General features: G+C 60.3%; 2 protein-coding genes across 2 annotated transcripts in view; one reads left to right on the top strand and one right to left on the bottom strand.

Moving 5' to 3' along the window:
- ATP6V0D1 (ATPase H+ transporting V0 subunit d1) overlaps window positions 1–14577 on the top strand; it is a 35465-nt gene extending 20888 nt beyond the window's left edge. Inside the window, exons 2-8 of the mRNA XM_008702467.2 lie at window positions 73–244; window positions 8450–8628; window positions 9986–10065; window positions 13348–13425; window positions 13546–13722; window positions 13828–13905; window positions 13990–14577. Of these exons, the coding sequence (XP_008700689.1) occupies window positions 73–244; window positions 8450–8628; window positions 9986–10065; window positions 13348–13425; window positions 13546–13722; window positions 13828–13905; window positions 13990–14151 (926 nt within the window). The 3' untranslated portion in view covers window positions 14152–14577. The remainder of the gene's footprint in view (window positions 1–72; window positions 245–8449; window positions 8629–9985; window positions 10066–13347; window positions 13426–13545; window positions 13723–13827; window positions 13906–13989) is intronic.
- Window positions 14578–15407: 830 nt separating this feature from the next.
- HSD11B2 (hydroxysteroid 11-beta dehydrogenase 2) lies at window positions 15408–20573 on the bottom strand. The gene is made up of 5 exons (XM_040633450.1): window positions 20309–20573; window positions 16757–16969; window positions 16443–16628; window positions 16198–16335; window positions 15408–16017 (listed from the first exon to the last, which is right to left on the bottom strand). The coding sequence occupies exons 1-5, from the start codon at window positions 20571–20573 to the stop codon at window positions 15596–15598; spliced, it is 1224 nt and encodes a 407-aa protein (XP_040489384.1). The 3' UTR covers window positions 15408–15595.
- Between the last annotated feature and the right edge of the window lie 711 nt (window positions 20574–21284).

Genomic DNA, 21284 nt, shown 5'->3' with positions numbered 1-21284 from the left:
CGGGGTCTTGGGGTCCTGAGAGGCTCAGCATGGCCAACTCTCACCCTCCCATCCCCCCGCCTTGGCTTTCAGACCTGAAGCTGCACCTGCAGAGCACAGACTACGGCAACTTCCTGGCCAATGAGGCGTCGCCGCTGACAGTGTCAGTCATCGATGACCGGCTCAAGGAGAAGATGGTGGTGGAGTTCCGCCACATGAGGAACCACGCCTATGAGCCACTCGCCAGCTTCCTGGACTTCATTACGTAAGCATGCCCTGTAGTGCCTTCCCCTCCCACTGGGCAGGATGGCTGCAGCTGCTGCGGCTGGCCTAGCGTGGGCTCAGGCCGGCTGCCCGCAGAGTCTTCCTGGACTGTGTGGCTGGGCTGGTCATTCGCGACCCTGGACCTCCAGGCCCCCACCAGCCACTACACTACTGCCTGGGAATCTGGTGGCAGGCAAGAGTGTCCCACACTGTAGTGTTGGATGGAGCCCCTTTCCCTGCACCCTTAGCATTACAGAGATTGGGGTGGGGAGACCAGGGATGATGGGAGCACTTTTCCTCTCTCACCCTGCAGCATCTACACTGAATACTCGCTATATCCCCACTTCCCATCCTGGGATCAGGGCTAAGGGGATGGGCAGAGCTCTGGAGAGCCAGGTTCTTGGAATGGACCATTCAGGCCCTCTGGCCCTGTCTGGGCTGAAGCCCATTCTCCATCTTCTCTGTCCATGGCCTTGAATCTTAGGGAGACGGGGGAGGCTGAACACCTAGCTGCCTTTCCCAATTCCCCAGGTCCTCATGCTTATGACCCTTGATTGCCTAGCTTCCCCACTGTCTAACCTTTGGGTGTAGCCCTGCCTCCACTAAGCTCCTGGGGAAGCTAAGCGGAGGAAAGGCCCCCGGGACCTGCAGGCTAGGGGAGGGCACTTGGGTAAGGCAGCCTCTGCTTGCCCAGTATGCCTGTGGAAACAGGGAGATAGAGAGGCTCCCTCTGCCAGGATAGCCCGGGAGTCATGAGCCAGGGCCTAGTGAACAGAGATGGTCCCAGAGGTGTGATTGGTGGCTAGCTTAAATGAGTGTGCTCTGCCTTAGTGCAGTGTGTGAGTGTGTTGTGGGGAAGCACTTCCAGGTACTCTTCTGGGTACTATTGAGCTTTTACCATTCCCTGATTTCGGTGCTGCCACCCTCCTCCTTGGGACTTGGCACACCCGCCTGGCTAGGTGCTTCCGCCCGTCCTGATTCCCATTCCTAGCAAAGAGTGGCCACTTACTCAAGATGCACTAGCTCAAGGAGGGGCTGCAGCCAGAAGGGCTCCCTTCTTGAGTGGAGGCCACAGGCTGGGACCCCTGAAGGGCTCAGGGAACCTGCCCAGGCTGGGAAGCAGTCTCTTTCCCAGCCACAGGCCTCCTTGCTCTCCTGGCTGGGCCTATAATTACACCTCCCTGGCTCTGGTCAAGGTACAGACTACATGGTCCTTCTGGGGCAGGAGGCCAGAGATGGGGCATGTCTTGTGATGCTGAGTTGGGGGGTCACACCAGAGTGTCCCATGTGTCAGTCAACCCCTGGCCTGGGCCTGTGTACCCCTTGCTCCAAGGCCAGAGCTGGGGACATACCAGGAAGCAATGCGTTTATTGCCAGAGCCCAGCCTTCACCTTGTTTGCACAAGGCTCTTTCAGCTTCCTGATGAATGTTCTGGCCTTGCCAGCTAGGCTGGCCAGAGGAGGCCTGACCCATGCCAGTGGTGAGAGGGCAGTTGTCATCCATCCCACTGCCCGCTTGGCCCACCCGCCTGTGCAGCCAGCTCCTGGCCTTTCTTGGTACCCTTAGAGGCTTGGTCGCAGCCTGCCAGGCCATGAAACTGGAGAGGGCTCTGAGCGTGACTGAGGCCGCACAGCCGCCAGCTCTTTGCTGGAGGCTGGCTGCAAGCACCAAGTGTGCTTAAAGCAGCCGAGCGCTATCCTGCGGCCGGCAGTCACTTCCCCGCCCCTTCCATTCATGGGTGATCGTGGCTGAAGTCTTCCCATCTCCTCACTCCTGCCCTCACTCAGGAGGAGCTCAGCAGCCACGTGTCAGCCTGTCTGAGCCTGTGGCTGCTCGTTCCATGACCTCGTCATCTGCAGTGACCCGCTCTTCTGCTCTCCACTTCAGCCACCCCCACGGATGGCTACCCAAGGCCATGTCACTGCTGGAACTGCTCCACCCCAAAATCGCTGAGTCAGGCCCCCCCTCTCTACCCACAGTCTTCAGGCCCTCCAGCCCACTCTCAGTCCCTTGTGGGACGCGGGTTCCGGACTCAGCAGGACACAGGGCTTTGCTTCCTCCCCTGCTGCCCCTTCTGTCTTCGTTTTCCTCCCTTCCCAGCTGAGGTTCCCTGGTCCATCATTTGAGCACTCTTCTGCCAGCATCCGCAGCTCTCTTGGCCGCCCGGCTTCTGGTCCCGCCCTGGCTGGCAGCCCCCCAGCCCTGGAGGAATCCCAGCAGCCTCTGGCCTGGAGGCGCCCTCCCCCACCTCCACAGCCTGGAGCAAAACTGGGGAAGCCGGCCTTGGGCGGTGATCCCTGCTGCCAGACGTGCTGCTCACAGCTGGCCTGGGCTTGTCTTTGCCCAGCTGGCTGTTTGCCCTCCCTACCCAGCTCCTGCAGCCCCCACCTCACCATCTTACCCACCACCCCTCTCCTGCCCCCAGCCTTCTCTCTGGGCAGATGGCCCACCTTCCTCCTCCACGGAGATGGTAGAAACCAGTCACCTCCCAGCACCGCATCTGTGTCCACAACCCTGATCTGAAGGCAGAGGCTCCCTCTTCTCTTGGGTCCTTCTGCCAGAGTCCTGAGTCCCCTCACCCCACTCCCTGGACCCTGAGTGGCCACTCACCTGTACTGGCCTGTCTATACAGCCACCTTCCCCTTCCAGATTCTTCACATCAACATCTGAACAAGCGCAGATGTCTACACCATTAAAAACCCATCTCCTGGGGCCTACGCTTTTTACACTCACTATCTGTTCTCTCACCTGTGCCCCCACCCCTGCCCATCCTTTGAGTCTCCAGTCTGCTCCCAGCCCTTCCATCACTCTCCCACAAGGCCCTGATCAAGGTCACTACTGACCTTTATGCAGCAAGGTCTCCAGGCCTCATCAGGAGCCACGGCCCTCAGCCTCCAGCAGTCTCCTCCCTCTCACGGCGTCTCTGCCATTTCACTCCTGCCTCCCTGTCTGCTCTTCTCCTCCCCTGCACCTCCTCTGCTTCCTCCTTTCTGGGTCATCCCACAGTGTTGCAGAAAGAAGGGATCCCTTCCGTCGGGCCAGGGCCCGTCCAGGGCAGCTGCCCCAGACTGGGAACTCACACCTGGCTTCTCTGACGAGGGGGCTATGTGGCTGAGGGGAAGGGTGTTTAAAGGAGAAATTGAAGGAGCGGGGGCTTCTGGACTGAGGGAACCACACGTGGTCTCAGCAGCTGGAGCATGGATCCTCAATCCTAGGGGTGTCCAGAGGAAAGTCACCGGAGAGGAGAGTGTGGTTCCGCCAGAGAGGGAAGCTGTCAGCTAGTGGCTCCATCCTGAGCGTGAATACTTGAAGGAACAGTGCCATCACTGCCCACAGACAAAGCGGGCCCAGCCGGGGTGGAGGGTGGGATCACCATGAGAGATCAACTTAGCTCCATCCCTCAGAGTCTCTTAGTTGCCTTCGGAGCTGCCCCTGGATGGCTGGAACAGGATTCCCCACGAGGTGATGGGTTCCTTGTCACGAAGGTATGCTAAAAGGTGGTCAAGGCCTTTTCTGCCCTCCCATGGCGAAAGACAGTGTCCAGTGGTTTTGTAGATCCCAGCCAGCCTTCAGCCAACACACATGACCAGTATCAGCTCTGGGCTAGGCCCAGCGCCAGGAGGGAAGGGGATGTATGAATGCAGTGGGACGGGTGCCAGTGGTGGTGTAGACAGCTCCTGGAGAGGCCTGTGGGCAGCTGCTACAAATGGATCCAGGGTCACAGGAGGCTTTCCGGCATTAAGAGGACTCCCGGATCGGGGGGGTTAGGCCACTCAGGAGAGTAGGTGGCCCGAGCAGAGGCAGCTGCCTGGTGTGGGGCAGACAGGCCTTGAGCGAGCGAGAATCCGAGAAGTAGGCTGTCATCAGTCATGTAGTCTTGAAACGATTTAGCTCGATATGATGGCGATAAATGTAATGTGTCACCGTACTGAAGGTCCTTTCTGGGACCCAGCCATTAACTTGCTTTGTGACTTGGGGGGGAGCCTCTATTAGGCTTTTTCGGCACTGGAGGGCGATCTGATCTGGGCCATTGCATGACAGCTTCCCATAGGAGAGTAGATCCTGAAGGGGTAGCTGGGAAAGTTGCTTGTGAGAGGCGAGTCTGGTCTCTGGGGAGTCTCAGGTGGGCCTCAGAGGCTTTTGTCTTTAGATGAGTGAGCCTCCTGGAGGGTGCCATCCCCCGTAAGCAGCAGCCAGGTACCCACTGGCAGAGCCTGGGCATGGTAACCTCCACCATCTGGGAGGGGTGAGGTCCAATCTTACGTACCAGGGACCTCAGTGCCACTAGCTGGAGTGGGTAGCTGGAAGGAGGCTTTGTCCCAGGATGGTGGGGTCAAGTGCCCCGTGGGCCTTTTAGCATACGTGCCTTTCTGCCCAGAACTTTCTACACCATGGGCCACGGAGGTATCAGATTACGTTAGACCTCCCTATCCTGGCCCTCCAGCCCTCTTTTTCCACAACCACTGTTTTTGGGTCCCAGCAGGGTCTATACAGGCTGGGGCTCCAGACCTGCCATGGTTGCTGGGTCCTGCATTAGATCTGGCTTCTGCCTTGAGGGAGAGCCAGCAGTGACACTCTTTTCCGGAGACTGAGGGAGAGCATGCAGGAGCTCTTCAAGGCCCAGAAGGCTTAGGTCAAGTGGGAAGACCCAGCTGGGCCTCTGGGGGAGGGGCGGGATTTTAATGATAAGGTCAGGACCTCACTAGCTTTGCTGTGGGCTGCGTTTCAGTTATCCTGATTGCAGAGGAGAAACTGAGGCTTGACAGGTAGTATGCTGAGGCCACAACTTGGTATCTCTGTTCACTTGCTGCCCTGGGCAGCTGTGCAGGACTCTGATGTGATCAAGCACAAGTACTGTTTATGAGCAGCCTCTGCTGGGAGCTGTAAGATGGACAGACTGGCAGAGGTACCGAACCATCGGGGCCTCCTCGCCAGTGCCGGGCCAGCCCCCAGGGCCAAGATGAGAACATGCAAGCAAGCCATGCGTCTCCAGCAGGTGGCGCCAAAGGGCACAGCAGAGGGACAGGGCTTGGCTAGGGGCTCTGAAGACTTCTTGAAAGAAGGGGCTTCCTAAACCCCAACCCGAGACTTCTGTGGGCCCCAGCTGAGTCTTAAAGGCTCAGGGTGAGGGAGGCAGAGGAATACAGACTCCCCACTCCCACCCCACAAGGGCCTCTTTGGCCTGGCGGGCAGCCGCCTGTCCACTCCCCAGCTGTCTTCCTCTGGAGGGAGACGCTGACCAGCTGGAACCTCATTCTCTCCTATCGAGGCCAAACGAGGGGAGGACTGGTGGAGTGGCTTTCTGGGGGCAGGGAGGCAGCTGCTGAAGCCAGGCGAGGAGGAGGAGGATTTCCCTGCCTGCTGAAGGCCTTGGCCTTGGGGGAGAAACAGACTGCCTCGCCAGCACCATCTCTGCCAGGCCTACTCTGCCTCTTTTCTCCCAGGAAAGATGATTCTGGCTCTCACTGGGGGAGAAAAGCAGGGGCTGCTTCTGCAGCGACCCTGTAGTTGACTCGGAGAGGGAAGAGCCGGGCCTGGCACAGGATTGTCCAAGGCTGGCCTAGCCTGGGTTAGAAAGGGGCCCTGGAAGGGGGTGGGGATATGTAATCATAAGTGGCCCTTAATTGGCTCAGCATTTTCCTTGGTGCCCAGCCAGGACTTCTAGCAGGAGAGGCTGGGGGTAGCTAGGGGCTGCTACCACTGGCCCCCACGTCTGCTGTCAGGGCTGAAACGTGAATCATAGCTGGCCTGTTCCACATCACTGGAGGGATAACAACAAAGCCGGCGGTAGAGTCTTCCCACAGGGCTCTCCTCTGAGTCCCAGCCAGGACTCTGAGGAGTACCAGTGCCTCCCTTGGGCCCTGACCCCAGCCCATCCCCAACATAAACAGTTTCCCCGAGTTGTGGACACAAGGAGTGAGGAGGTTTAGAGAAAGAAAACTGGCTTGTGCGGATCCCTCTGAGAAGACAAGGCTAGATGGGGAGTGTAGTGCCAGGGCCTGGCTGGGACTCAGAGGAGAGCCCTGTGGGAAGACTCTACCGCCAGGAAATGGGGACATAGAGCTCATCTGCCCGGTGGCGTGGCGGGGCTGAGTGCTGTACTCTCTCTTACTTCTTTGGACACTGGAGTTGCTGATGCTGGTGGTTGTGATATCAATAGGATAATATAGGCCTAAGAAGTATGATCTCCCTGTCCCTGTCCAAAGGGTTGTGAGAGTGTAGAAGAGCATCTTCAGGGTGGGGGCGGGGATCTTTGTGGCTGTCTCGGGGCACAGGACGGCTGGAGTGGGGCTGGATGGGGTGTCGGTAGGGGCTGCGGGAGGTGACATGGAGTCCCGTGGTACTGTGCTGCATGAGGTTCTGGAGGCATTGGGAACAAGGGATGCTGTCCAGGGTGGAGGGGATGCAGGCTTGGGCTGGAGGCCAAGGCACAGAACTCCAGCGAGCTTTCTCTGAAGTCCCTCTGCTCTGCCAGCTCTGTCAGGTCAGGGGCAGAAGGCTGGCCATTTGGGCTTCTTGGCTTGTAGCTACAAATGGGCCCCGCCTGAAGCCCTCAGTTTGAGAAGGGGGGGGCTGTCTCTTCTCAGTGCACATCCTGTCGCTGACCCAGCCGGTTCGGGGGCGGAGAGAGGGCAGCTGCCTGGCCCCAAGCCCAGGAGAGCAGAGGTCGCAGCAGGGCGCTGGGCTGGGTGGGAGCTGGGGGAGGGTGCAGCAAGCAGGGGGAGTGGGGGTCAGGCCAGGACAGGAGCTGTGACTTCTTCCTCCTGCAGCCTTCCTGGAGGGCCTTGTGGGAGCTCCCCACATGGCTGGCCCTCTGAGTTGAGGCCTGGGCCACCCCTTTCCCTTTCTTCTCTTGGTATTTAGGGCCACTGCCCACCAGGGAGCTTCTGTGGACAGCTTTGGCCTTAGGTGCTCAAAATACTTTTCCAGGACAGGGGCCTAACTGTGGGCCGCCCAGAAGCTAGGGCCAGGCCTGTGCTCAGTGCCCACCGAGGGCGGCAACCACCACCTCAGCTCTGACCCTGCAGGTGCCTCTCCCCCCAGGCCTCTTCCCCTCCCCGTACCCTGAGTTCATCACTGGAGAAATGTGGTTACTGCCACCTGACTGTGCCTGGGGCCTTCCCCCATCTTCACCCCATCCCCACATAGGTGACTACACAGAGCTCTGCCTCAGCTCCTTTATGGCATTTAAGACAAGGTCGGAAGCAGAGCGTGCCCCTTGCCATGTCTGAACCGGGCGCCCCACCCTCCCCAGCTCCACAGCCCCCTCTGCTGCCCATGCGCTCTCCAGAGCATTGAGCCAGGGGAGCCTGGGATGACCTGAGCCCCTCCTCCAGGCCTCTGGGTCTCCTCCAGGCCTCCTGGGTGGATACCTGGCCTAGGCCTCTGGCCTTAAGGAGGAGGCGGTGCCCTGCCTTTGGAGTGGGGCTGCACAGGGCAGCTATCTACCTGTTCCATCTCTCCCTGACCTGGGGCCCTACTCCAGAGGGGCACTCCCACGGCTCCTTCCGGTCTTCCCTCCTTCTCTGGTCTCTCCCCACCCTACTCCTCAGGCTTTCCTCCCCTTGCTATCCACCCTCTAGCCTTCCCCACCCAGCAGCCAGACCGACCCTAATGGGACTGTGTACTCCCTGCCCGCATCCTGCTCATGGATCCCTAGTGCTCCACATGCAGTCAGAACCCTCAGCCTGGCCTGGAGTACCAGTGTCCAGGCCCCAGCCTGCTGGCAGCACTGCCCTGGTTCCCTCCCTCTGCCAACCCTGAACTGTGCTCAGTTCCTCGAATGCGGCAGGCACTCGGTGAATGCCTCCAGGCCTTTGCACACACTGTTCCCTCTTCCCAGAACACACTTTCATCTCCCAGTTCTTTCATCCACCAGGCTGGCCTTGCAGCCCCCTCCTTGTGCCCTGCTGGAACTGTTCGCACCGTGGGGTAGTTACCTGTTCTCAGCCACTGAAGGGGCGCGCATCTGTGCCACCCCCCAAGGGAGGGGCCATGTGTGTCCCGGACTCTTGGCGCTGGAGTATAGGGGTGCACCCGGGCAGGGAGGTGAGCCAGTGGTGCTGGTCTTCAGTGCCCTCGAGGCGGCATCACCACGGAGGGGTGGAGGGGGGTTGTGCGGGGTGGGGGCAGGGCACAGTGCTGGACTAGGACTTGCAAACCCCCCTCCCTGACAGACTTCCCTGCTGTTGTGTGCCTCCCGCAGCTACAGCTACATGATTGACAACGTCATCCTGCTCATCACGGGCACGCTGCACCAGCGCTCTATCGCCGAACTTGTGCCCAAGTGCCACCCGCTAGGCAGCTTTGAGCAGATGGAGGCCGTGAACATTGCGCAGACACCTGCCGAGCTCTACAATGCCATTCTGGTGGACACGCCCCTGGGTGAGCCCCTGGGGCGGAGGGGGAGGAGGGGGGCAGCACCTCCTTGGGGGGTTCTTGTGGAGGACGCCTGGGGGGGGCTGATACTGAGCCAGAAGGGGAGGCCTGCCCCCTGCTGCTTACCTTTATCTTGCCCTCAACTTCCCTCCCATTCTCTCACCCTCTTTCTGCCCCTTTCCTGTTGCTCTTGCTGGGCCAGGCAGGCTACCCCCAGGGCCTGACTCGGAGCATTGTAACTTGGTGAAACTGGCCAATTTGTCAGGATGCAGAGAAGGGCTGAGCTCATGGAGAGGGGAGAGGCCCGGGTCCCTCAGAGTCTTGGGAGCTCGAACTGTGCTCGACTGTGGCCCCAAGTGGGGCTGGAGTGGCTGGCTGCCTGTGAGGCAGAGGAGGGAAGCAAATAGCTTCACTGGCCTCCACAGAGCAGGTCCCAGGGGCCAGGTCAGGCAGTGTCCGGCAGGATGCAGGGTTCGTGTCAGAGGCCGAGAAAGGAAGGGGAACTGGGAGCTTCCTGCTGGGCCCCACCTAGGCAGTGCTGGCTCCTGCCTGTCTTGGAGGCTGGGGAGAAGGCACTAAGGCTGTCCCCAGCTAGTGCCCTCATAGCCACAATCCTAGTCCCCAGGGCACCACCTCCAGGAAGCCTCCAGGGTTAAACCAGTGGGTTCTAAGCTGCACTTGTTTCTGTGCTAAGAGGCCTGAGCACTGCTTGCTGGGCATATCTGCCATAGGCTCTCCCAGTAACTCTGAGCTAGTTCTGGGCTGTTTGTGGCTTCTCAGTTTCTCCATCTTTAAAGAAGAGACAGACTAGGGCCCCTGTCAGGGGAGGGGGTTCTGTCCTGCTCTGGCCTCCACTTTCAGCCCAACAGTGGCCCTCTGGGTCACTGGTCTATGCCCGCCCAGCTCATTCCTTGTCTGAAAGAGAAGGAGGCTGGTTTTCCAAATGTGGGCCTGAGGCCCTCCTGGGGGTTGCAGATCTGTGGGCATCAGGCCCCAAATCCACAGCTGCCCCTTAAGGAAGGAGGATGTCATGGCCTCTTATGCAAGTCTGTCTTTGGCATGGTCTGAGCTTGGGTCTGCCCCAGAGGCGATTAGATCATGTTATGGCTGGCCGCCTCCCTTATAAATCAGTTTTAGGAGTAAGGATGCAGGAGAAGCTCAGGTCAGTGCACATGGCCCCAAGTATTGCTTCTGCCACTTCCAAGGCAATCGCCCAGGCTGGGCTGGGAGGCCCCCAACCCCCAGCCAGCTGGGCCTTGTGGCAGGAGCCCTCTGTGCCCTGCAGGGTGGCTGAACAACAGCTGGATTCTTGCCTAGGCTGAGTCCAGTCACCCACCCTCACCCCCACATCTTTCTTCCCCAGCGGCCTTTTTCCAGGACTGCATTTCAGAGCAGGACCTTGATGAGATGAACATCGAGATCATCCGCAACACACTCTACAAGGTAGCGCCCTCGCCGGTGGTGGGGCCTGGCCTCTGGGCGGGGGCCCCTGGCGTGGCGGGCGGGTGGTTTAGGTGGGGTGCCGGGACAGCGTGCAGCTGCACCAGGCTCCTGTCCTAGGGCCTTCTGCACTCCCTCGCTGGCTCCCGCGATGGGCGCAGGCTGCATGGAACAGGTTCTCCGTCTCGTGGCGCCTGCGGCAGGCCCTGATAAGATCAGCAGGAGTGCCTGGCCTGTCAGAGCTGGCTCCTGGATGGCCGCCCCCCCGCCCTGCATCCAAGAGGGTCATGGGCTGCCACCCAGGCCATAGCGTTCAGGTTTACCCCGCCTGGACTGTTGCCAGCAAGGGCAGGCTTTGAGCAGAGGCAACAGTGTGCTCAGTTATGGTGGAGGGAGGGACCCAGCCAGGTGTAGCCAGGTCACCACGTCCTTCTCAGGCCTAGAACCAGTGTCATGTCCCAGCATCCGCATCCCCAACCCACCTTCTGCTTCCCCCCAGGCTATAGCACAGGTTGGTGACCGCTGGAGATAGAGTGAGCTTGGGATTCATGGGGTTGCACTGCGCTGGCCTGAGAGGCTAGGACCAGGGCTGGGAGCCAAGGCAGGGGGCTGGCCAGGGACCAGTGAAGGCCATTTGGGACAGACTGGGCTCTGGCCGTAGTGAGGCGCTGAGCTGTGGTGCCAGGACCCCTGATGGGCTGCAGCCAGGAACATGGATCAGCAGTAGGCAGGCTCCGACGTGGTAGCCCAGGCCAAGAGTCCTGCTGACCTAACCCTGAGAACATCTGTCTGTCAGATCTTTACCGTGAAGGTCTTCTCCTGCCTGGGTTGGAGCTAGGGGGCCAACACTCGGCTGCCGCTTGAGCCCAGGCCCTCCAGTCTCCCTCCAGGAATCTGGGCTAGAGTGCAAGGGAGGCTCTGGGGGTAGGTGAGGAGCCTGCTTGTAGGTTGCAGGGGTGTAGGCAGGGGAGCAGCACATGCAGAAGCAAGCATGGAACGTGGGCCAAGTGGCAGGCAGTTTGCTGTGGAAGTGCAGGTTTCAGATGGATAGCAGGACACAGGTCTGGAAAAAGAGGGAGACACAGGATCTAGTCACCCAGGGCCTGGAGTGCCAGGCTAGAGTTTGAACTGTATCCTGCGGACGGGGTCAGCCAGTGAAGGTTTGCAACGGGGCAGAGTATCATCAGAAAGGCCCCTCTGGCAACAATGGGGAGGACAGAGCAGAGACGTGAGACTAAGGTAGGAAGATTGCCGACGACTTTAATCGTCAGGACCGCCCCAGGAGGTAGGTGGGCATTACTATCCACACTGGTAAGATGCGGAAACTGGGGGCTCAGAGAGGCAGGTGGGTTGCCTGAAGCCACTTTCTAGACTTTGGCAGCCCTGGATCACACCTGGCTCAGCCTGTTCGCACAGCACGTGCTCTCATCTGCCCTGCTAACAGGGAGGCGGGCCAGGCAGTCAGCCGAGGCTGTGTGCGCGCACACCATCTGAGTGCTCCTGCCCGCCCAGCTGGCCTGCTGCTGGGATCCCTGCCCTGAGACTGGGTGAGGGGTGCGGCTGTCCCCCCAGCCTCACCCACACCCTCACCGGGCCTGACTGGTTCTAGCTGGAGTCACTGGTGAGGGCTGCTCGGGCACCAGCTCATAAACACTGATCCAAGGCTGAGGGCGCCATGCCAGGACCGCCCGCTCGCAGGCAATGTCCCAGCCCAGTGGCCACAGATGGGAGATTAGACGGACCCTCAACCGCCTGGCGGGTGGGAACTGTAGGCAGCTGGTGTAGCAGCCATGGCTGGCAGGCTGCAGGGGACAGGGAGGGGGTAGGGAGGTCACCTTGGTACCTGGGCCTTTGGGGTCTTGCCAGTTTCTTCAGCTGCCCTAGCTTCCAGAAGAGAGTCTGGGTCTCTCCCATCATCTCCCCCGACCCTGGGTCAGCCTTTCCAGGGACCGGTATGGCTGGGGAGAGGCTGGTGGCTGCAGTTTGGAACTGCAGGCCCCCCTGGGGCAAGCCTGGAGATTTGGGGACAGCAAGTTTGGTTGGCTGTGGGGAGAAAAGTGGCTGGGGACAGTTGTAGAGGGACTAAACTACCACCAAGCCATGGTAGGACTGGCAAAGGTTTCTGCCACCCAAGCCCTCTGATTCTTGGGGATCTGCTGTGCTGGGGTCCACTCTCTCCTTTCAAGCCTCTGGCCCCCTGACCTGTCCTAGACTTCTGTTTCCTGTGACCCCAGTGGTCACCACGGGCCTCCTCCCGAGCCCAGCTTGCCCACTGCTGCTGGCCAGGCTTTGCCTGTGCTCATGGACTCCTGGGTCTCATCTCACCTCCTTGGAGCAGCTGGTGGTGGGTGGAAAGGTCTCTGAACCTTGGAGGGCAGACCTCGGTGCCGAAAGCTTTCCAGGCCTCCCAGCTGTCACCCTCAACCCTGAAGAATAATCTCTAGCCTGTGGAGCCAGAGTCCCTGTGACCATGCCACCAGAAGGGACCCAGGAGGATCTGAGTGAAGGGAGCTTCAGGGCGGGGAACGCAAGACCATTACCCTCTTGACATGTGCCTGGTTGGTTTTATGAGTGAGTGCTGCAAGGGAACAGAGGGCCTGAGCCGACCTGTCCTTTCCTTATGCTCAGCAGATCCAATTTGCCTGGGCAGGAAATGCTCATTCCCACCACAGCCCATGTGTCCAGCCATTGCACTGCAGGGCTGACGTCTGTGCAGGCAATAACCATCCCTCAGCAGGAGTGGGGCTGACAATTTGCTTCCTGCTTCCTGATGCCTGGAGCTACCTGAGGGGTAGGAGTTCTGTGAGGTGGAGTGCCAGGAGGGGCCACAGCACCCAGACCAGACTACCTCCATGAACTCTCAGGAGTAACCTTCCTTCACTAAGCCCATCAAGATATGGTTTTCTGAGGCTGAGGAGGGGAGTTTGGGGGAATGGCAGGCAGCACAGCTGGGGGCATACAGAGCCCCTCTCTGAGACTGGCCTCCTGTGGGATGACAGTGTAGGGGTGTGGGGGGGGCAGTGCACCACGAAGCAGACAGTCGGCCAAAAATCGCTGTCACTCCTGGGTGCAGAGAGGCGCAGGCCACCTGACTAACAGTTGGAATTTGTGGATGTTTCTGAAGCCCTGACATGGGGGCCGCCCTGGCCAATCCGTCAGTGTGATGTTTGGACTCACCATGCAAGGGACTGGGGAGGGAAGGAGGGAATTGTGAGGAAGAGGCCTGGCAAATCCCCTAGTTCCCAGTTTCCTCCCTGGGTTGAGCAAGCCCCCTGCTCTGCACAGGCCTACCTGGAGTCCTTCTACAAGTTCTGCACCTTACTGGGCGGGACCACGGCCGATGCCATGTGCCCCATCCTGGAGGTGAGTGCCTGCCCACCCTCCCACCTGCCGGTCCCTGGAACCCCGGGCCTGGGGGAAGCCCTGCCAGCTGACTGGCAACTGCCCCCTCCCCCTCCCCCTGCTTGTGCACCGGCCCCACAGTTTGAAGCCGACCGACGAGCCTTCATCATCACCATCAACTCGTTCGACACAGAGCTGTCCAAGGAGGACCGTGCCAAGCTCTTTCCGCACTGCGGGAGGCTGTACCCGGAGGGCCTGGCCCAGCTGGCTCGGGCTGACGACTATGAGCAGGTGAAGAGTGTGGCCGACTACTACCCGGTGAGTGTCCTGGCTACAGGATGATGGGCATACTGGCCTCTCCATCCTCACCCCACTCCCAGCAGCGCCCTCACGCTCATGCTGTCCGTCCCTCCCCTGGGCCAGGAGTACAAGCTGCTCTTCGAGGGCGCAGGCAGCAACCCTGGAGACAAGACCCTGGAGGACCGATTCTTTGAGCATGAGGTGAGGGGTTGCTCCCCTGCCCGTCGTAGGGAGGGGTTGGTGGCCCAGGCCTAACCTGCACACCATGCCTGCTTCTGTCGACAGGTGAAACTGAACAAGTTAGCGTTCCTGAACCAGTTCCACTTTGGTATCTTCTACGCCTTTGTGAAGCTCAAGGAGCAAGAGTGTCGCAACATTGTGTGGATCGCTGAGTGCATTGCCCAGCGCCACCGCGCCAAGATCGACAACTACATCCCCATCTTCTAGCGCCCTGGCCCAAGGCTCCCCACAAGTGTGTGTCTGCGTGTGCTGTGACAAAGCCCGTGGTTCACATGCCTGCCCTGGGGGGTAGCACATTGTCCTAGTGACTTTCAGTTTTCCTGACCCTCTCTGAGATGGCTCTTGGGCCTGAAAAGGGGCTGGGCACCTACTCCCCCTACCAAGGATGGACCAACCCCCCCTCCCCAGGCTCCCTCAGCCCTCTGTTTACAGCCACTGACATGTCTGAGAAGCATGTAGTCACTTTGTGTCCTTCCCTGAGAACCCCTGGGGCAGTGTGAGCCTCCTCTTCCCTCAGTGGTTGGCCCCGGAGGAACGACAGAGTGTGTGTCCTTGAGGCATAGGGGAAATAGCTCTGCAACCCCGTCCCTCAGCTCGGCCCTCTGAGACAATAAACTGCCCTCTCTATGCCTAGCTGTCTGCTGTCTCCTTTGGGCCCCAGTACCTCTCCCAGACCCCAGCTTCCCTTGGGTGCCACCCTTGTTGAGCCCACCCCCACCCCAAGCTTTCTACCTCCTTCGCTGGCCCTCTCCCTGGACAGCCAGGTTCTGCAGGGTGGGGGAAGTCACTGGAGGCCCAGATAAGCCTGTGGAGTTGGGTCCTGGCCCTGGAGGGTCCCAGGCCTCCCTGTTTGCCTCATTGAGCCCCACTATGCCGTAGGCCAGGGGCACTATCCCCATTGCACTATGAGGAAGCCCAAATCTGTGGATAAACGATCTGCCCCCAGTCAATGAAGGGGGATAGGTGTGAGCCACAGAACCTGTGCCCAGAGCCAAGGCCCATGCTAACCACCAGCGGTTCCCTAGGCAGTTCCCAGTCTGTCACCCCGCCACAGCCTGTCACCCAGGCAGTCACTCCCTCCTGACAAAGCATCTTTCCATTCTAGGAGAAATAAAAATTTGTCTGTATTTAAAAGGTGGCAGTTGGGCAAGTGGGGTATGAAGCTTCCCTGTGGCTAAGGGGGCTTTGGGTGGGTGGTCAGGGCCCTAATTCTTGAGCCAGTCAAGAAACAGGATTCACCCTTTGAACTGCAGCACTGAGGCACTGGTGCCTCAAAAAAATCCTGAGGGGGGGAGTCCCCACCCCACCCAGTCACTCCTTCGTTTGCAGAGGCACTGTCTGCGGGATCCTGTCAAAGTCTACAGCTAAGTCTTGCACAAAACTCCCCATCCAGCTGGGTTCTCCCAGCTACATGGTGGAACCTTGCGCCCAGAAGGGTCTGTGTGGGCTCATGAAGCAGTAGAGAGGCCTGGAGGTTTATTGGGAAGCCTCAGCTTCACCAGGCCTGGCCTGGGGCATTGACCAAATGGGTAGGGCTGGGGTCCTTTAGGCGAGGCTCTAGGGCAGACTTGGGGGTCACAATGCCCAGGAGAGGGCCAAGGGCTCGTGGGACCTCCTCTGCCGGAGCGGCTAGGCCATCTGTGGGCACTGGTCATTGGGCTGCCATGGGGGAAGGGCCTGGGTTTGGGTCCGGGTCTGGGTCCTGGGCTGCATCCTGGGCTGGGGTAGAGCCGGGCTGGCCAGGCCGCAGTGCCCTGGGCAGACAGTGATTGATGAAGAAGGTCTGTAGGAAGCGGCGCCGCAGGCCCTCAGGCAGGTAGTAGTGGATGAAGTACATGAGCCCCAGGCCACGGCCCGGGTAATAGCGGCGGCGCGGCTGAGCTGCCAGCAGTGCGTCGGTGATGGCATCTACAACCGGGCTGAGGTCTGGCAGCGCCAGGCGCAGTGAATGCAGGAATTGCCCGTGTAAGTGCTCGATGTAGTCCTCGCCGTAGGCCTGGAGCAACTCTCGGGGCAGGCTGGCCAGCAGCAGCTGCTTGCGCTTCTCCCAATGGCCCACATTCCGCACAGACTCTGGGGGGGAAGGAGTGGCAAGGTCCGGCTGAGGTCAGTTAGGGAAGCCAAAGCCAGACTCAGGTCCATCTACCCCCAGACCGATCCCTGCTTCCAGCCAGAGCCATGCCCATTCCTCAGACCCGATCCTCCCCCAGATAAGACCACACCCACATACCCCATCCCAAACCTGACTCCCACCTGTCTTAAAGCAGCCAGGCTGGATGACGCTGACCTTGACCCCCCAAGGCAGAAGTTCACAGCTGAATGTGTCCATGAGCAGCGCCATGGCTGCTTTAGAGGTCCCATAGGCTGCCAAGCAGGGGTACGGCATGTCTCCTGGGGATGGATTGGGAGTGAAACAGCCCAGCCCAGGCCAGAGGCTCTGACATCCCTCCCCACTCTGCAGCAGCACCTTTTCTACTCCAGCGGGGAAGGGCACTCACCTGCTGGGCTGCCCACAGTCACAATGCGACCCCTAGAACGGCGCAGCAGTGGCAAGAGACCCTTGGTCAGCTCAAGGGCACCGAAGAAATTCACCTCCATGCAGCTGCGGAATGTGGCCACTGGAGACAGCTCCACATCGGCCACTACGTCATTGTGGCCTGCATTGTTGACCAGGCCCCACAAGCCTGAGGGCATGGAGAAGGGGGCGAAAGAAAGGAGGAAGCTCTGGGTCAGGCCAGCAGCAAACCCCTAATCTCTGCCCATTCACTCCCACCCAAGCACACCCTCTCCTGGGGGATCTATGGCCACAGACCTGTGCTGGTGGTGTGGGCCTTTGTGAACTCCAGTGCTCGGCTGATGTCTGCTGGCTTGGTCAGGTCCATCTGCAGCAGCCTTAGGCGAGGAGAACAGCTGGCACGCAGCTCTAGGGCACCGGGGCCATCCAACTCCAACACAGTGGCCAGCACCGTGAAGCCCATGGCATCTAGCTTCTTGGCCGTCTCCTTGCCAAAACCAGAGTCACAGCCTGGCCAGGGCAGGGCAGCCAGTGAACTCCCCCTGTGGCTTAGTCTGGCCTGAGACAACTCTGGGATCACCAGGGTCCGGACAGGATCCAGGCCCCTGGATATCCAATCTTCCAGCAATCAGTAGCCCTCCCTCCTTTCCCAGGTCTGCCACTGCAGGTTTCGGCCCTCTGGCTGAGCACCTGCGCACCAGCTCTCTCACAGCTGCCAACACCCTGACTCCCCAGAGCTACCCCAAACATGGCTTACGATTTCCACTTTATAGATGAGGACACAGACCTAGGAATGTGAAGTTGCTTCCCAAAGTCACTTAGCCAACAAAGAGGAAGGCCAGGACTTCTGGAGGTCAGTGGGAGACCCAGTCTCAGCCCCGAGGTCCTGCCTGCTTTGCTCTCAGGCCTCAGCTTGCGTGTGCAGTAGCACAGCCTCCCTCCCTTGCTCGCTGCCCTTGCCCAGGCTTCTTCCTCTTACCTGGCCTAGGAAACAGTCCCATCTTTGGTCCTGTCCCATCTTGCCCCCTTGAATCCATTCTCTACCTAAGCAGCCAGAGGGATCTTTCCAAAAATGACAATATCACGCTGTGGCTGAAAACCTTTCCAGGTGCCCCCCTGCAACGCCCTCACCCCCCGCCCTTCCTCGGGATGAAGCCCAAGCTCTCAGCTCCCGTCATCACAACCTGAGCCCCACCTCCCTTCCCTGCCAACATCCCTACTATTGTTCCAGGCTCTAGGCAAGCTGGAGGCCCATCCCCACCTCACCCTTGACCCCTGCTCTTGGAATTCCAATCTGTGGCAACAGCGGGGCATTCTCTGAGACTCAGACCACTTGCCCCCAGGACAGGCAAGATGATGGGTGGGGAAGAGAACAGACCTACATTTGAATCCCTTCCCACACCCAACAAGTGTGACCTGAGGTTAGCTACCACTTTGGAGACTTAATTTCCTGTCTTTGGTATGTAGAAAGAAGAACCACCAGGCAGAGCCAGAGTGGGGGTCTGATAAGCAATGCCCCCTTCCTCAATTGTTCCCATTCTGATCCTGGCTCCGTGGGCAGCCAGCAAGGGGAGGGAGAGGCCCATGAGGCTCTCTGAAGCCTGCCTCCCTGGTGGTCCTGCTGAGCAGAAGCTTCACAGAAGCCCCACTTCCCCAAATCTGGATGCTCTGGGACGGGAAGCCCTCCCCACCTCAGCCCTGCCCCCTCTGCGGAGGCAGAGAACAAAGCCGGGCAGGGGGCTGTGAGCTGGGCTTTGTGTGGGTGGCTGGGGGACTGCAGACAGCCCTGGGCTGACGGGTCCTCCCAGGGCCAGTGTGGCTGGGGGAGGCAAGTGAGCACATGTATGTCCACTCGCCTAAGCTCGCTCCCAGAGCAGACAGGCCCTTCACAGGGAAACGGAGGACTTCCAGAGCCTCAGCTCTGCGGTCCCAACAGTCACCCATGCCGTGCATACCCTCTTGTTCACCTGTCCCCACACAGACACCTGTACAGACCTCCAACCTGCCTGCATATTCACACAGGGGTTTGCACCCATGAGACCCCCTGCCACCATCGGTGCACAGATGTGCACACAAGGCACTCAGCCACTCGGCCCAAACTCTGACCCCAGGGCTGAGCTCTTGGAGTGGCCTTGGGCAGTGGTTTTCAGTGGCATTCTCAGGCAGCTCTGGCAGGCTCAAGACACTGTTTCTGGCTGGTGAGGCTGGGCCTGGTCACCTCTTTGTCTTGCAGTCAGGTGGTGAGAGAGGAAACCGCAGAGAAGCTGGAGTGGGCTGGGCAGTACTCTTCCCCTCTCCCATCGTGGGGCTTTACAGCCAGATGGCATCCCAGCTCTCCCCTCACTCTCAGTCTCAAGGCAAGGAGAAGTAGCAGCAGCATGAAGGCCTAGGGGAGATCTCAGGAAAGACTGCCCACTGGGTCACTAGTACCAGCAGATAGCCCGGGTCCTGTTGAGGCAGCTCACAAATTAGAAGGCAGGAGGGGAGCTGCCCCGTCCGTGGGAGCAGAGCTCACAACCTAGTTCCTGCTTCATACCAGGAAGGTCTGTATCTTTCCTTCCTCAATCCCCTGAAATTTCATACTGTACCCTGAACTCAGGTCTCACAAATCCAGCCTGAACCCTGCTTTAACTCTACCCTCTTGCTGAAGCCCAAAAGCCCTCATGCCATCCTTATTCCCACCTACCTCAGCAGTCTGGCTTCTTGCCTGGCATTCAAGGCCTCTTCTGAGGAAAGAACTTCATATCCCACTACATTCCAGCAGCCAGGCTGGTTACTGACTGTCCCCTACGAGGCCACGCTCATTCCTGTCTCAAACCTTTGTCCCACACCCACACTTTGATCCAAAACACCTTTCACACTCCACCTATCTTCACTCATCCTCCCAGGCCCAGGTCAAGGATGGCCTCTGGGAAGTTCTCCCAGGTCCATCTGATCATGCAGGGCCTCCTACTGGACCGAGCTTCTGAGAAGCCAGTCTAGAGGCAGCCCCCAGTCCAGGGCCCAATGTAAGGGCAGAGCTCTGAGAACCTGTCCAAAGCCATGGGGGCTGGGGGAGAACTAGGCTGCACCTCCCCCTGTACAACGGAGCCAGTGCCCCCTGGCCTTTCTACCCCTCCCCACTTCCGGCTGGGCCTCAGTGCCCCCCCCCCCCTTCTGGTGACAGATTTATTCCCTGCTCCAGACAAAGGGAACTCCGCCAGGCCCAGAGGCACCTGAGTACAGCTCTCCAAGACCTCCTTCCTGGGCACTGAAGACCAGGAGGAATGTGGGGTGGGGTGCTGGTTGCAGACTCTGGACGGCTACCTCAGCAGTTTGGGGGTGGGTGACGCGTTCTGAGAGGCAGCTGAATGCCCACATGCCCCTCATGGTGACCTCAACCTTTTCTGGAGTCCAAGGATCCCAGCCAACTGGGGGATGGGTGCCCCAGCTCCTCATCTAAGCGCCTTCCTCTGATCCCGGGGAAGAGGAGATGGGGCGTCCCACGTGGGGATATTAGGCAGAGTTGGAGGGGTGACCATCCTCTGAAGTCCCTCAGTGCACGCCCCCGTCCAGAGCCTGGACCCCAGACTCCAGGAGGTTCCGTCATTCTCATCCAGCAGTTGTCCCTGCGCACCTGCCCACTCCCGGCCTCATTTTCCCTCCAACACTCTCCACAGCGGCAGGTAGTTAACCCGGACTTAGGGAGGTGCCTTGCGCTTCCTACTTGGCTCACTCCCGGCACCCAAGTAAGGGCGACACTCCCATTCCTGTGCTGGGGTCCCGCCTTGCTTTGGCGTGCTCATGGGGAGCCCTCTGGGTGTCTGGTCCCGCCCTCGAGCCTGGAGTCCCCGCGCTCCGCGCACTCACCGGTGATGAGCACCGCGCGAGTGGCCACGGGCAGGCGCGGCGGGCGCGCCAGGCGGGACAACGCGATCCAGCCGGCTGCGGCCAGCACGGCGAGTGCGGCCGGCGGGGGCAGCAGGCGCTGGCACAGCCAGTCGAGCGCAGCCAGCAGCGCCAGCGCCGCCAGCAGCGGGCGGCCCAGACGCAGGTCTGCGCGCAGCAGCTGCAGCAGCGCGCGGGCCGCCACGAGCAGCCAGGCGCCGCCCGACGGCCAAGGCCAGCGCTCCATGGCGGCTGGGCCGGGCTGGGCCGGGGCGGGGCGGGGGCCGGGCCGGGGAACAGGGAGAGGGATTTGGGGGCCGGGGCGCGGGGTGCGGGGTGCAGCAGAACACCGGCCAAGGGCGGAAGGGATACTCGCTTTCTCTGTTCGCCCTCGGGCCGAGCTTATAAAGAGCCCCGGGGGCGGGGGAGAGGGCGGGGCGGAGGCGGGGAAGGGGCGGGGCTTTCCTCCACTTCTCACCCGCACCCTCCTGCGGGCAGGTGCCCCCCCCTCCGCCCCGCCCCCGCGGCCAGATCTGCTTTCTAAGAAGCCGGAACAAAGTCCCAAAGTTGCTGCTAGAGGAGGAGCCGCCTAGCCGCGGACCGTGCCGGGAGCAGGGCCGGTTGGTGTAGCCCTCGTGTCTTGCGTCTGCTCACCCCTTCGCCCCCCCACCCCCTCCCCCATGCTCCCAGGGCCGCTGAGCCGCTGTTCCCAGGTGAGCACATCCAGCTCACACTTGCTCCGGACACCTGAGGACACGCACAAACGTCCATCGGCTTCCCACACTGACAGGACCGCAGCGGCCTCCCGGCCTGCCGGAACACCGCGGGGAAGCAGCCCGCCCTCACCCGGCCTGTGGCGGCAGCCGCAGCGGGCACACGCGCCGCACTCCCACGCTGTGCGCGGCCGCAGGTCCCTCGCGCACACACACGCCCTGACGCGCGCTCACACCTAAGCCGC

Source organism: Ursus maritimus, unplaced genomic scaffold (genome assembly GCF_017311325.1).
Source record: "Ursus maritimus isolate PB19 unplaced genomic scaffold, ASM1731132v1 scaffold_19, whole genome shotgun sequence".
Lineage (NCBI taxonomy): Eukaryota > Metazoa > Chordata > Mammalia > Carnivora > Ursidae > Ursus > Ursus maritimus.
This window is presented reverse-complemented; position numbering and strand designations above follow the sequence as displayed.

What these genes read in the sequence shown, in the direction of transcription:
- HSD11B2 (XM_040633450.1), bottom strand. Translation starts at nt 20,573, where the DNA reads ATGGAGCGCTGGCCTTGGCCGTCGGGCGGCGCCTGGCTGCTCGTGGCG. An exon ending in GGCCCACACCACCAGCACAG is followed by an intron (nt 16,629 to 16,756) that starts GTCTGTGGCCAT and finishes CCATGCCCTCAG; the next exon opens with GCTTGTGGGGCCTGGTCAAC. An exon ending in GACTGTGGGCAGCCCAGCAG is followed by an intron (nt 16,336 to 16,442) that starts GTGAGTGCCCTT and finishes ATCCATCCCCAG; the next exon opens with GAGACATGCCGTACCCCTGC.